General features: G+C 45.1%; 1 protein-coding gene across 1 annotated transcript in view; it reads left to right on the forward strand.

The window, feature by feature from the left end:
- LOC147114518 (transcription initiation factor TFIID subunit 4-like) overlaps nucleotides 1-5,667 on the forward strand; it is a 160,785-nt gene extending 155,118 nt beyond the window's left edge. The window contains exon 15 of the mRNA XM_085992249.1: nucleotides 4,973-5,667. Coding sequence (XP_085848375.1) covers nucleotides 4,973-5,137 — 165 coding nt within the window. The 3' untranslated portion in view covers nucleotides 5,138-5,667. The remainder of the gene's footprint in view (nucleotides 1-4,972) is intronic.
- Nucleotides 5,668-11,098: the final 5,431 nt, after the last annotated feature.

Here is an 11,098-nt window from a genome sequence, read left to right on the forward strand (position 1 = left end):
CTCGCCCCTCCTTTCTCTCCCCCCCTCGCCCCTCCTTTCTCCCCCCCCCCTCGCCCCTCCTTTCTCCCCCCCCTCGCCCCTCGCCCTCTTCTCCCCCCCCCCCTCGCCCCTCCTTTCTCCCCCCCCCCTCGCCCCTCCTTTCTCTCCCCCCCCCCCCCCTCGCCCCTCCTTTCTCCCCTCGCCCCTCCTTGAATGCTAAGAAATCATCCTTGTGTTAAATATACTGGTTGATTCCACTGTCCAATTTTAATGCATCTTATTTTTAATATAACTCTGGGTTGGTCGTAGGCCGACAGGCCATGACTTGTGTCTGACCTTCATTTGAACCTGAGTAATGACTTATAATGGTAATCGGTGCAGTCGAGGGATTCTTCGAGGCTCGTTACTGCTGCAAATCTGACGGCCACAATTCAGAGAAACGTCAATTGCATTAAACTATGAAGGTGATAATCTTGATACTGAAGTCAAATTTACTTTGCCTATCTGATATAAATTGACCCTTAGTGTTAGGGGGATTAAATATGTGGGGTTACGGGGATAGGGTGGGATATGTGTTGGTGTAGGGGTTACGGGGATCGGGTGGGATATGTGTCGGTGCAGGCTCGATGGGCCGAAATGGCCTCTATCTGCACTGTGGGGTTTCTGTGATCTGGAAATAAAGAAATAAACATTTTTGAATTCTATGAAAATAATGGGACTACATCCTAGGGTTTTGAAAGAGGTGGCCATTGGAATAGAGCATTGGTTGCCATCTTCCAAAATTCTATAGATTCTGGAACGGTTCCTGCAGATTGGAGGGTAGCAAATGTAACCCCGCTATTTAAGAAAGGAGGGAGAGAGAAAATGGGGAACTACAGACCTGTTAGCCTCACATCAGTAGTTGGGAAAATGCTGGAATCTATTATAAAGGATGCAATAACTGGGCACTTAGAAACTAATAGTAAGATTGGGCAGTCAACATGGATTTATGAAAGGGAAATCCTGTTTGACAAACCTATTGGAGTTCTTTGAGGGTGTAACTAGCGGAGTAGAGAAAGGGGAACCGGTAGATGTGGTGTACTTGGATTTTCAGAAGGCCTTCGATAAGGTCCCACACAAGGTTGGTGAACAAAATTAGGGCACATGGAATTGGGAGTAATATAGTAGCATGGATTGAGAATTGGTTAACAGACAGAAAACAAAGAGTAGGGATAAACGGGTCTTTTTCAGGATGGCAGTCTGTGACTAGTGGGGTACTGCAAGGATTGGTGCTTGGGCCCCAGCTATTCACAATCTATATTAATGATTTGGATGAGACTAAATGTAACATTTCCAAATTTGCTGATGACACAAAGCTAGGTGGCAGTGTCAGTTGCGAAGAGGATGTGAAGAGGTTTCAAGGGAATCTCGACAGGCTCTGAGTGGGCGAGAACATGGCAGATGGAATATCATGTGGATAAATGTGAAGTTATCCACTTTGGTCGGAAAAAACAGAGAGGCAGAGTATTTTCTAAATGGTGAAAGATTGGGGAATGCAGATGCTCAAAGGGACCTGCAGTAAAGAAGTCCTACTCCAATTATATAGGGCCCTGGTGAGACCACACCTGGAGTATTGTGTACAATTTTGGTCTCCTTACCTAAGGAAGGATATACTTACCATAGATGGAGTGCAACAAAGGTTCACGAGATTGATTCCTGGGATTGTTGTATGAGAAGGGATTGAGTGAACTAGGCCTGTATTCTCTTGAATTCAGAAGAATGAGAGGGGATCTCATTGAAGCATACAAAATTATTACAGGGCTTGATAGGATGGATGTTGGGAGAATGTTTCCCTTGGCTGGGGAGTCTAGAACCAGGGGTTATAGTCTCAGGATAAAGGGTAGGCCATTCAGGACTGAGATGAGCAGAAATTTCTTCAGAGGGTGGGGAACCTTTGGAATTCTCTACCCCAGAGGGCTGTGGAGGCTCAGTCATTGGGTATATTCAAAACAGATCGATAGATTTTTGGACTCTAGGGGAATTGAGGGATATGGGGATAGTGCAGGAAAGTGGAGATGCGGTAGAAGATCAGCCATGATCTTATTGAATGGCAGAGCAGGCTCGAAGGGCCAGATGGCTGACTCCTGTTCCTATTTCTTATGTTCTTAAAACCTACCTTTAACCAAGATTTGGGTCATATAACCTAATTTCTCCTTATGTGCTTCGGTGTCAAATTTTGTTTTATAACACTCCTGTGAAGGGCCTTGGGGACGTTTTACTACGTTAACAGTGCTATATAAATACAAGTTATCAGCAGATATTATGTCAAGAAATTCACATTGCAGCTGCACAGCCTGTTTCAGTTCTCAGTGGAGAGAATTCCCCAGGCCACATTCTGATACTGTACCAAGCACCTCTTCATAGAGGCAAGTTTCCCCAGCCGGGATCCTCGACCACCAAGAGCGCGTACAGGACTTTCCAGGGCGCACACTACACGATCTTAAAGATCCTTGCCAAGGCCCCGTCTGCTCTCTCAGGTGAACAAAATAGATCCCACAGCACTATTTCGAAGAAGAGCAGGGGAGTTCTCCCCAGTGTCCTGGCATATAATTATCCCTCAACCAACATCACTTTTTAAAAAAAAAAAAAAAAAAAAAAAAAAAAAATCAGGTCATTAGAACATTGCTGTGTGTGGGATCTTGCTGTGTGCAAATTGTCTGCCGCGTTTCCTACATTACAACAGTGACTACACTTCAAAGGTACTTCATTGGTTGTAAAGCGCTTTGTGATGTCCTGAGGTTGTGAAAGGCGCTATAGAAATGCAAGTCTTTCTTTGCATTTTCATCATTAAACACCATAAGAACATAAGAAATAGGAGCAGGAGTCGGCCATTCGGCCCCTCGAGCCTGCTCCGCCATTCAATGAGATCATGGCTGATCATCTACCTCAACTCCATTCACCGGCCCTATCGCCATATCCCTTGATGCTTTTACTAGTCAGAAATCTATCGCTCTCTGTTTTGAATATACCCAATGACTGAGCCTCCACAGCCCTCGGGTAGAGAATTCCAAAGATTCACCACCCTCTGAGTGAAGAAATTTCTTCCTTAGGTAAGGAGACCAAAACTGTACACAATACTCCAGGTGTGGTCTTACCAGGGCCCTATATAATTGCAGTAAGACGTCTTTACTCTTATATTCAAATCCTCTTGTAATAAAGGCCAACATACCATTTCCTTTCCTAATTGCTTGCTGTACCTGCATGTTAACTTTCAGTGATTCATATACAAGGACACCCAGGTACCTCTGAACATCCACACTTTCTCAATCGCTCTCCATTTAAAAAATACTTACTAAAAAATTTAAGGAACGTCTTAAAAGAGTTAGAGAGGCAGAGAGGTTTAGGGAGGGAATTCCAGAGCTTAGGGCATTGGCAGCTGAAGGCACGGCCGCCAATGGTGGAGCGATTCAAATCAGGGAAGCTCAAGAGACCAGAATTAGAGGAGCGCAGATATCTCTGGGGTTGTGAGGCTGGAGAAGGTTACAGAGATGGGGAGGGGCAAGGTCATGGAGGGATTTGAAAAGAAGGATGAGAATTTTAAAATCGAGGCGTTGCTTAAGCGGGAGCCAATGTAGGTCAGCGAGCACAGGGGTGATGGGCAAATGGGACTTGGTGCGAGTTAGGACACGGGCAGCTGAGTTTTGGATGACCTCAAGTTTACAGAGGGTAGAACGTGAGAGGCCGGCTAGGAGTGTGTTGGAATAGTCAAGTCTAGAGGTAACAAAGGCATGGATGAGGGTTTCAGCAGCGGATGAGCTGAGGCAGGAGTGGAGTCTGGCAGTAAGGCACTGGGTGTCCACAACAAGCAATTCCCTGGTCTGATATAATGGTGAGCTTCAGAGTAAAGCTTCACGTACACATACCGATTAACACGTGCCTTGTTATCATCCTGCTTCAATGTGACAGTTTCTATTCCCCATGCTATCCATCCCATCTCCTTTCTGGAGTGCGAGCGCCACGGTAGAGGCAGTTTATTCATGATTCCTGGCACCCAGTGATGCTGGGTTGAGGTCCCTCATGTAGGATATTTAGTGCACAGAGTGTGAGATCTGGATGTCAGGAGCTGCATTTAAACTCTGGTCCAATGATGAAAGGAAAGTTGCTAACCCTCTATGCTGCCCAGCCCCCATGAATAGTTTTTGATCAAATTCAAACAGCTACAGAGATGAGTGATTCATAGAAGTTTACGGCACAGAAGGCCAGTTGGCTCATCGTGTCTGTGCCAGCTGACGAACTCTTCAGCCGAATCCCGCTTTGCAACTCTTGGTTCATATCCTTACAGGTTACGGAACTTCCAAGTGCATATCCAAGTACTTTTTAAATGCAATGAGGGTTTCTGTCGCTACCACCCTTTCAGGCAGTGAGTTCCAGACCCCCACCACCCTCTGGGTGAAAAAAGTTCACCTCAACTCCCCTCTAATCCTTCTACCAATTACTTTAAATCTATGGCCCCTGGTTATTGACCCCTCTGCTAAGGGAAATAGGTCCTTCCTATCCACTCTATCTAGGCCCTTCATAATTTTATACAGCTCAATTAAGCCTCCTCTGTTCCAAAGAAAACAACCCCAGCCTATCCAATCTTTTCTCATAGCTAAAATTCTCCAGCCCAGGCAACATCCTGGTAAATCTCCTCTGTACCCTCTCTAGTGCAATCACATCTTTCCTGTAATGTGACCAGAACTGCACCCAGTATTCTAGCTGTGGCCTAACTAGTGTTTTATACAGTTCAAGCATAACCTCCCTGCTCTTGTATTCTGTGCCTTGTCATAAAGGAAAGTATCCCGTATGCCTTTTTAACCACCTCATTTACCTGTCCTGCTACCTTCAGGGATCTGTGGAACGATTCTGTGAGATGGCGGCCGCCTCCGTTGGCGTTCTGTGTATTGGCTGAATCCATTCAGTTCACTCTTTCTAGCCAACATTTAACCACGTGCTTTTCCCCTTCTCCTCCCAGGGATTAAGTGGCAGCGGAAATGCACTTGGCCTTCGAGCAACACTGGCCCGACCCCACCTACGACCGAGGGTGACGCGCGTCAATCTCAGGGATCTCCTCCTCTGCTTGGAGCAGGAGAGAGCATCGCGCCACTCGCTGCTCTTGTACCAAACGTATCTCAAATGAAGAAAACCGAATATATATATATATGTATGCTGGATTCACGCCCAGGGACCTGAATCAAGCTGGTTGCACAGACAGTTCTGCTAAATGATGCGTTGTTTCAGGAAAACCAGTGACTTTGGACCTTGGTTGTCCTTGTTTACTCTTGTGACTTTTTTTAAGGAAAAAAACTGACGGGTACAATTTTGATTTTGTTTTGAGAATGAAGCCGAGTTCTTGAAAGGCAAGGTCTGGATTAGGTAGAATTTTCTAGTATCACTTGTGAAATTGAATTTCCTGCAGTACAAAGATTCAGAAAAGTGAGATGGTACAGATGTATATTATACTTGTATAAAAAAAAAATTAATCTTTTGCAATTGTTCCATTTCTAAGCTGACCCTACTGATAACTGTGATAGAGAAAGTTGTTAAACGACTTGCAATGTTCTTTTTCCCCCACTTAAATGCGCTTTATCTGCAACGGGAGTTGTTGCTCGTTCACCATGGTTAAATTCATGGACGTGTGTCACTTTTTTTAAAACGAGGTTTTTTGGAGCGATGTGATCCTTTTCTTCCTGCTCTGTATAACGGGTGTGTCTGCTGTTCCTCTTCAGCCCTTGTTCCTGCATTGACGTAAGCCACACTCCCTTTCACCCGAGTGTTAAGTCTTTATAGCAGGTACATTTTCGCTTTTCAGTCTCAAACTAATTAATTTTACACGACTTGTTTTGAACCGTCTAGTGCCATATTTTTTTTCCTGCATCGACTGCAAAAAAAAAAAAAAAAAAAAAGCTCTTGCTCCCGGCCATTCGTGTTATTTTAAAAGCCTTCCTCAGGGTGTCGATCACAGCGCTGCCTTCTGAGAAGTCTTTTGCGGGCTCTCAGAAGAGCGTGAAATTTAAAAAAAAAAAAAAAAAGAGGGTTCGCATTCTTCATTCCAACAGATATGGCTGCTGCAGGAATTAACAGGTCAGACCGCGGTGTTCCTCCTCTCGCTACACCTAGTAATAGTCGGCTTAAGCAATTCTTAAATGTGTCTTAAACTTAGTCACCCGACGATCATGCTGAAATCATCCCCTGGCCAAAATAATCAAATTCTTAGCTTTTGGGGCCAGATCAGATATAGTGACTTGAGCAATCGACTATACTTGATTCTGGCAGAGTGTTAACGCTAATAGCCTGGTAATTCCATAGTGGTGAAGATCTATTTTGATAAAGCATCAACATTTAGGGTCGCATCTGGCCCGCGTGTGAATTTTAGGCCAAGGCATACTACTGACCATCATTCCCACTGTCTTGCCTCCAGAATTCTAGATTTGCCACCTTCTTGCACCTTTGTAGTGGATTACCAGAGCCCATCTCAGAGAGCCCTAGAACTGAGGCCTACACCCACATCCAGGCATGCTGTGGGTAAGCACTTGCTAAGGTGTTGGTTTGGCTCAGTGGGTAGCACTCTCGCCTTTCGGTCAGAAGGTTGTGCGTTCAAGCCCCACTCCAGGATTTAAGTGCCTGGAGTTTAAGGCTCTACACCCAGTGCAGCAGTGAGGGTGTGCTACATTGTCAGAGGGTGCCGTCTTTTGGATGAGACGCCACTGCCTGTTCAGGTGGACACTAAAAGTCTGCGGGGCACGATTTGCAGAAGTTGTGCCCTCCCTAACACTAGTCAGTCAATCAACGCAACCAAAACCGATTTTAATTAGTGATTTACTTTATTTTTTGCCGGTGGAACCTTGGCTATGTGGAACTATTCTGTCACCTTTGCCCAGATGACCTTAGTGACCACACTTCAAAAGTAATTAATTGAGGGTGAAGTGCTTTTGAATGACCCGAGGGTGTGCATGGTGCAGTATAATGTGCTGGTTCTTTTCAGTTATTAAGGACCAGTACAACTGAAGGGAAGGAGGCATTCTGTTACTTGCATGGGGTAGTTGTACTGTTATGGAATCCCTGCCCAGAAGGAAGTGCAGTGAGCCAGGGTTCCGCTTGTGTCTACTCTCTGCTCCCCTCAAGCGAGCGATGCTCTCTGTTTATCTATTGTAGTTGGAGACTGACAAACGGAGGAGGAGATGATTAGGTAATTTGCCTTGAAGTTCAGCGACCATTATTCCGTGAATAACTGGTCTCCAATCTCTTATATCCAACCTTCCTCTCTGAGCAGGTGATTTATCTGCACTACAAGTCATCCGTCCACAGACGTGGCTGCAAACATAAAGGAAGTGGGGTGATCTGTAAATAAATGATTACGTTATTTACTTTTGCCCTTGGCTAATGTAATCTCCTCCATTTGGCTCACTTTGTGGGTCACGTACAAATATCCAGTGAACAGATACACTGAAGATAATACCGGGTGCATCCTTTTTTTAAGATAATGTAGGGAGGGAAAGATGATCAGACCTGCCCAAACCTCTGCGCGAGAGTGGCATCCTTGTCATTCTCTTCCCAAACCCCGCCCCACTCCCACCGGGTTAGATGGGTGAAAGAACACAGCATTGCTGCACTTGAGAGAGCGACGCCCAAAATTCCCCCGCACATCCCCTCCACTGGCAGCAGGACGATCGCCGGGACCCCCTGCTTACGGGACTCGTCAGGCGCCGAGCTTGGGGCCAAGGTTGCGGCTGCCGGTTGGGAGAACGCAGGAGGAAATTCCCAGCGTAATTGCTTCAACAGCGCAGAGCAAATATAAATAAATCTAATAAATACGAGTGCAGCGTTTGCACGAGCTTTCGCCGAATGAAATGTCGGGAGGAAGAAGCCTACGTGAGCTTGGATGTCGCCTTCAGCGTCTCTCGGGGAGCCGCATTGAGCGGACGAGTGCCAGAACGTCTGTGGCTCTTTTCACGTGTCACCTCGCGCACCCCGCCCTGCCGCATCCACCAGACTGTGTACAGAAACGTGTTTCCAAAACACAACTTGTTCACTTGGAAAGGATATCCTTGTGTCATGTCCGTTTTGACATTTCTTTCACTGCCATGCTCGATTGGTTTTTTTTCCTCTCTTCCCCCATTGCTCTATCTTCAGGCAAACCTCTCTCGACATGGAAAGGGAAAAAAAGGCTGCTCCATCATAGTAAAGCATAGTGGTAACATGATGTTCGAATCATTAGTCAGCCACTTTAACACATCCAGTGACACTTGGTTGAGGGTTTCACACCCGCCCCCCCCCCCGCACCAGTCAGGAGCAGGCAGATTTTTGTTTAATATAATAAAAACTCTGCTCATAGGGATATTCTGCAATTTAAAAAAAATATATATAATTTTGAAGCCATTTTGAGTAATATGTAAAGATTGTGATTTTGTTTCCTATAATGTAAAGATGGGTAACCTCGCGTAAATGCGGAATAGTTTGCGAACCACCAGCAACTTTTAGGGAGCGGGCGAGGGTACAGAGAAAGTAATGCTGGGCCGTATAATGTCGCCTGCGTTTTGGAAACCCGTCGAGAGCAATGTTCCCTGCAATTTCTCTCTGCACCGTGAGGCCGCTTTAAGGGGCTGCGCGGGCCATTCAGAATACTGCGCGGGTGGGGGGGGGGGTTGCATTGAAAAGCCGGCTGCGTGGGTCCCCTGCACCGCTGCGTGGTCGCACGGCTTAAAGGGGGACGTTGGTTAAGAGCACCTTTTGTCTGGTTGAGCCCCGTAAAACTGGGCATTGGCCCAGTGAATAGTAAAATGAAATGTGAGCCAAAGTGATATATATATATATATACTGTATAAAGAAAATATATGTTTGGACCCATGTGCATTATGACTGGTATCAGATTCCTTTATTTGTACATAAGCTTCCAAACAGCACGTGCTGTGTGAGCATATTATTTTTATTAAGTGATGTGTATATAAGCTGCATTTCTTCTTGATAACTATAGTTACGTTGGGGCTTTGTACCTATTTTGTATAAAATTTTCTTTATTTTCAGATGCCCCTATATTAAAGTAATCTTTATTGGACATTTGAAAGAATGTTATAAATATATATATATGGTTTTGCATATAAACTTCAAAAAATCATAAAAATGATGAGAAATAATGTGGTTATACTGATATTTTTGTCAATGGATTTCAAAATACTCTTTTTTTTAGTTCATTTGTACATGGAAACTTGCATAAGGAGTCAGTGGGTAGCACTGTCGCCTGAGTCAGAAGGTTGCAGGTTCAAGTCCCACTCCAGAGACTTGAGCACAAAAATCTAGGCCGACTCTCCCAGAGCAGTGCTGAGGGAGTGCCGCACAGTCAGGTGCCGCCATTTGGACGAGACGTTAAACTGCGGCCCCGTCTGTTCTCCCCTCTGAAGGTCTCCTTAGAGGCGGTGCAACGAAGTTTCACTAGATTGATCCCTGGGATGAGGGCTGTCCTCTGAGGAGAGATTGAGTAGATTGGGCCGATACTCTCTCGAGTTTAGAAGAGCCACGCCAGAGAAACGTATAAAATTCGTGACAAGGTAGATGCTGGCTGTTTCTCCTGGCTGGAGAGTCTAGAACTAAGGGCCGTAGTCTTAGGATAACTGGTCTGCCATTTAGGGCTGAGATGAAGAGAAATCTCTTCACTAGGGATTGTGAATCTTTGGAATTCTCCACCCCAAAGGGTTGTGGATGCTCAGTTGTTGAGTATATACAAGACTGAGAGAGAGAGATGTTTGGACACTAAGGGAATCAAGGGATATGGGGATCGGGCGGGAAAGTGGAGTTGAGGTGGAAGATCAGCCATGATCTTCTTGAATGGTAGAGCAGGCTCGAGGGGCCGTATGGCCACCTCCTGCTCCTGGTTCTTGCGTAACGGACCCTGTGGCACTATTCGAAGAAATACGAGGATGTGTTCTCTCCGGTGTCCTGATCAACCCTTCTTTCTCAACCAAAATCACCAGAACAAATGATCTGATCTTTAACTCATTGCTGTTTATGGGAGCTTGCTGTGTGCAAATTGGCTGCCACATTTCTGTACATTACAACAGCGACTACACTTCAAAACAAGTAATTCATTGGCTTTAAAAGCGCTTCTGGATGTCCTGGGATCGTGAACCAGTGCTCCAAGAGCAATTTCGTTCTCACTTAACAACTTGTATTTATACAGCGCCTTTAACATAGTAAAACATCCCAAGGCGCTTCACAGGAGCGATTATCAAACAAAAATTTGACACCGAACCACATAAGGAGAAATTAGGGCAGATGACCAAAAGCTTGGTCAAAGAGGTAGGTTTTAAGGAGCGTCTTAAACGAGACGGAGAGGTTTAGGGAGGGAATTCCTGAGCTTCGGGCCCAGGCAGCTGAAGGCACGGCCGCCAATGGTGGAGGGATTTTAGCCCCAGGTTTTATATGTGGCTGTGATTATATTGAGAACAATTTATGTTGCAGTTCTGTGGTTCAGTTTCCTTTTATATAAAAAAAAAATGGCAATTGTCTTCCTTTAATAGTGTGTACAAAATAAATTTAAATGGACTTCTTTGGCAAGTGAATCTTAGCTGCAAAATATTTTGGTGTCCGATTAATAGATTGCCAAAGTAATCCAAGGTTCTGTAATAGAAGGAATTATTTACATGCAAAAAAAGACACCCCTTATTGGCATGTGGCAATCCAGGGATTGTTTTTTGCTAATGCTGCACAGACTCTGCAATATTTGAGTCATTTAGTGAACCTTGAAAGCCACAGTAACGTGACATTAATTTTACCCGTAAACATTTTGCTTCTGCCATGTTGGATTTATTTAACAAAACATCTGACCTTTCCGTCCAGCCCCACTGCGAGCTCGGTTGGAGCAGACTAGTTTGATGATTTTCACGCTACTTTATGCATTTTTAAAATTGAATCATACAACACAGAAGGAGGCCATTCGGCCCATCGTGCCTGTGCCGGCTTTTTGAAAGAGCTCTCCGATTAGTCCCACTCCCCCCTGCTCTCTTCTCCCCATACTAGTTCATACAAAGTTTAAACCAGGCAGTAGGTGTATGTAATATATTTTGTTAACTATGCGGTTCTTGCAGGACATGTCACATCAGCCTGA

The sequence above is a fragment of the Somniosus microcephalus genome, chromosome 7 (assembly GCF_052327205.1).
Source record: "Somniosus microcephalus isolate GS21.2 chromosome 7, FLI_Smic_1.0, whole genome shotgun sequence".
In the NCBI taxonomy this organism is placed as follows: domain Eukaryota; kingdom Metazoa; phylum Chordata; class Chondrichthyes; order Squaliformes; family Somniosidae; genus Somniosus; species Somniosus microcephalus.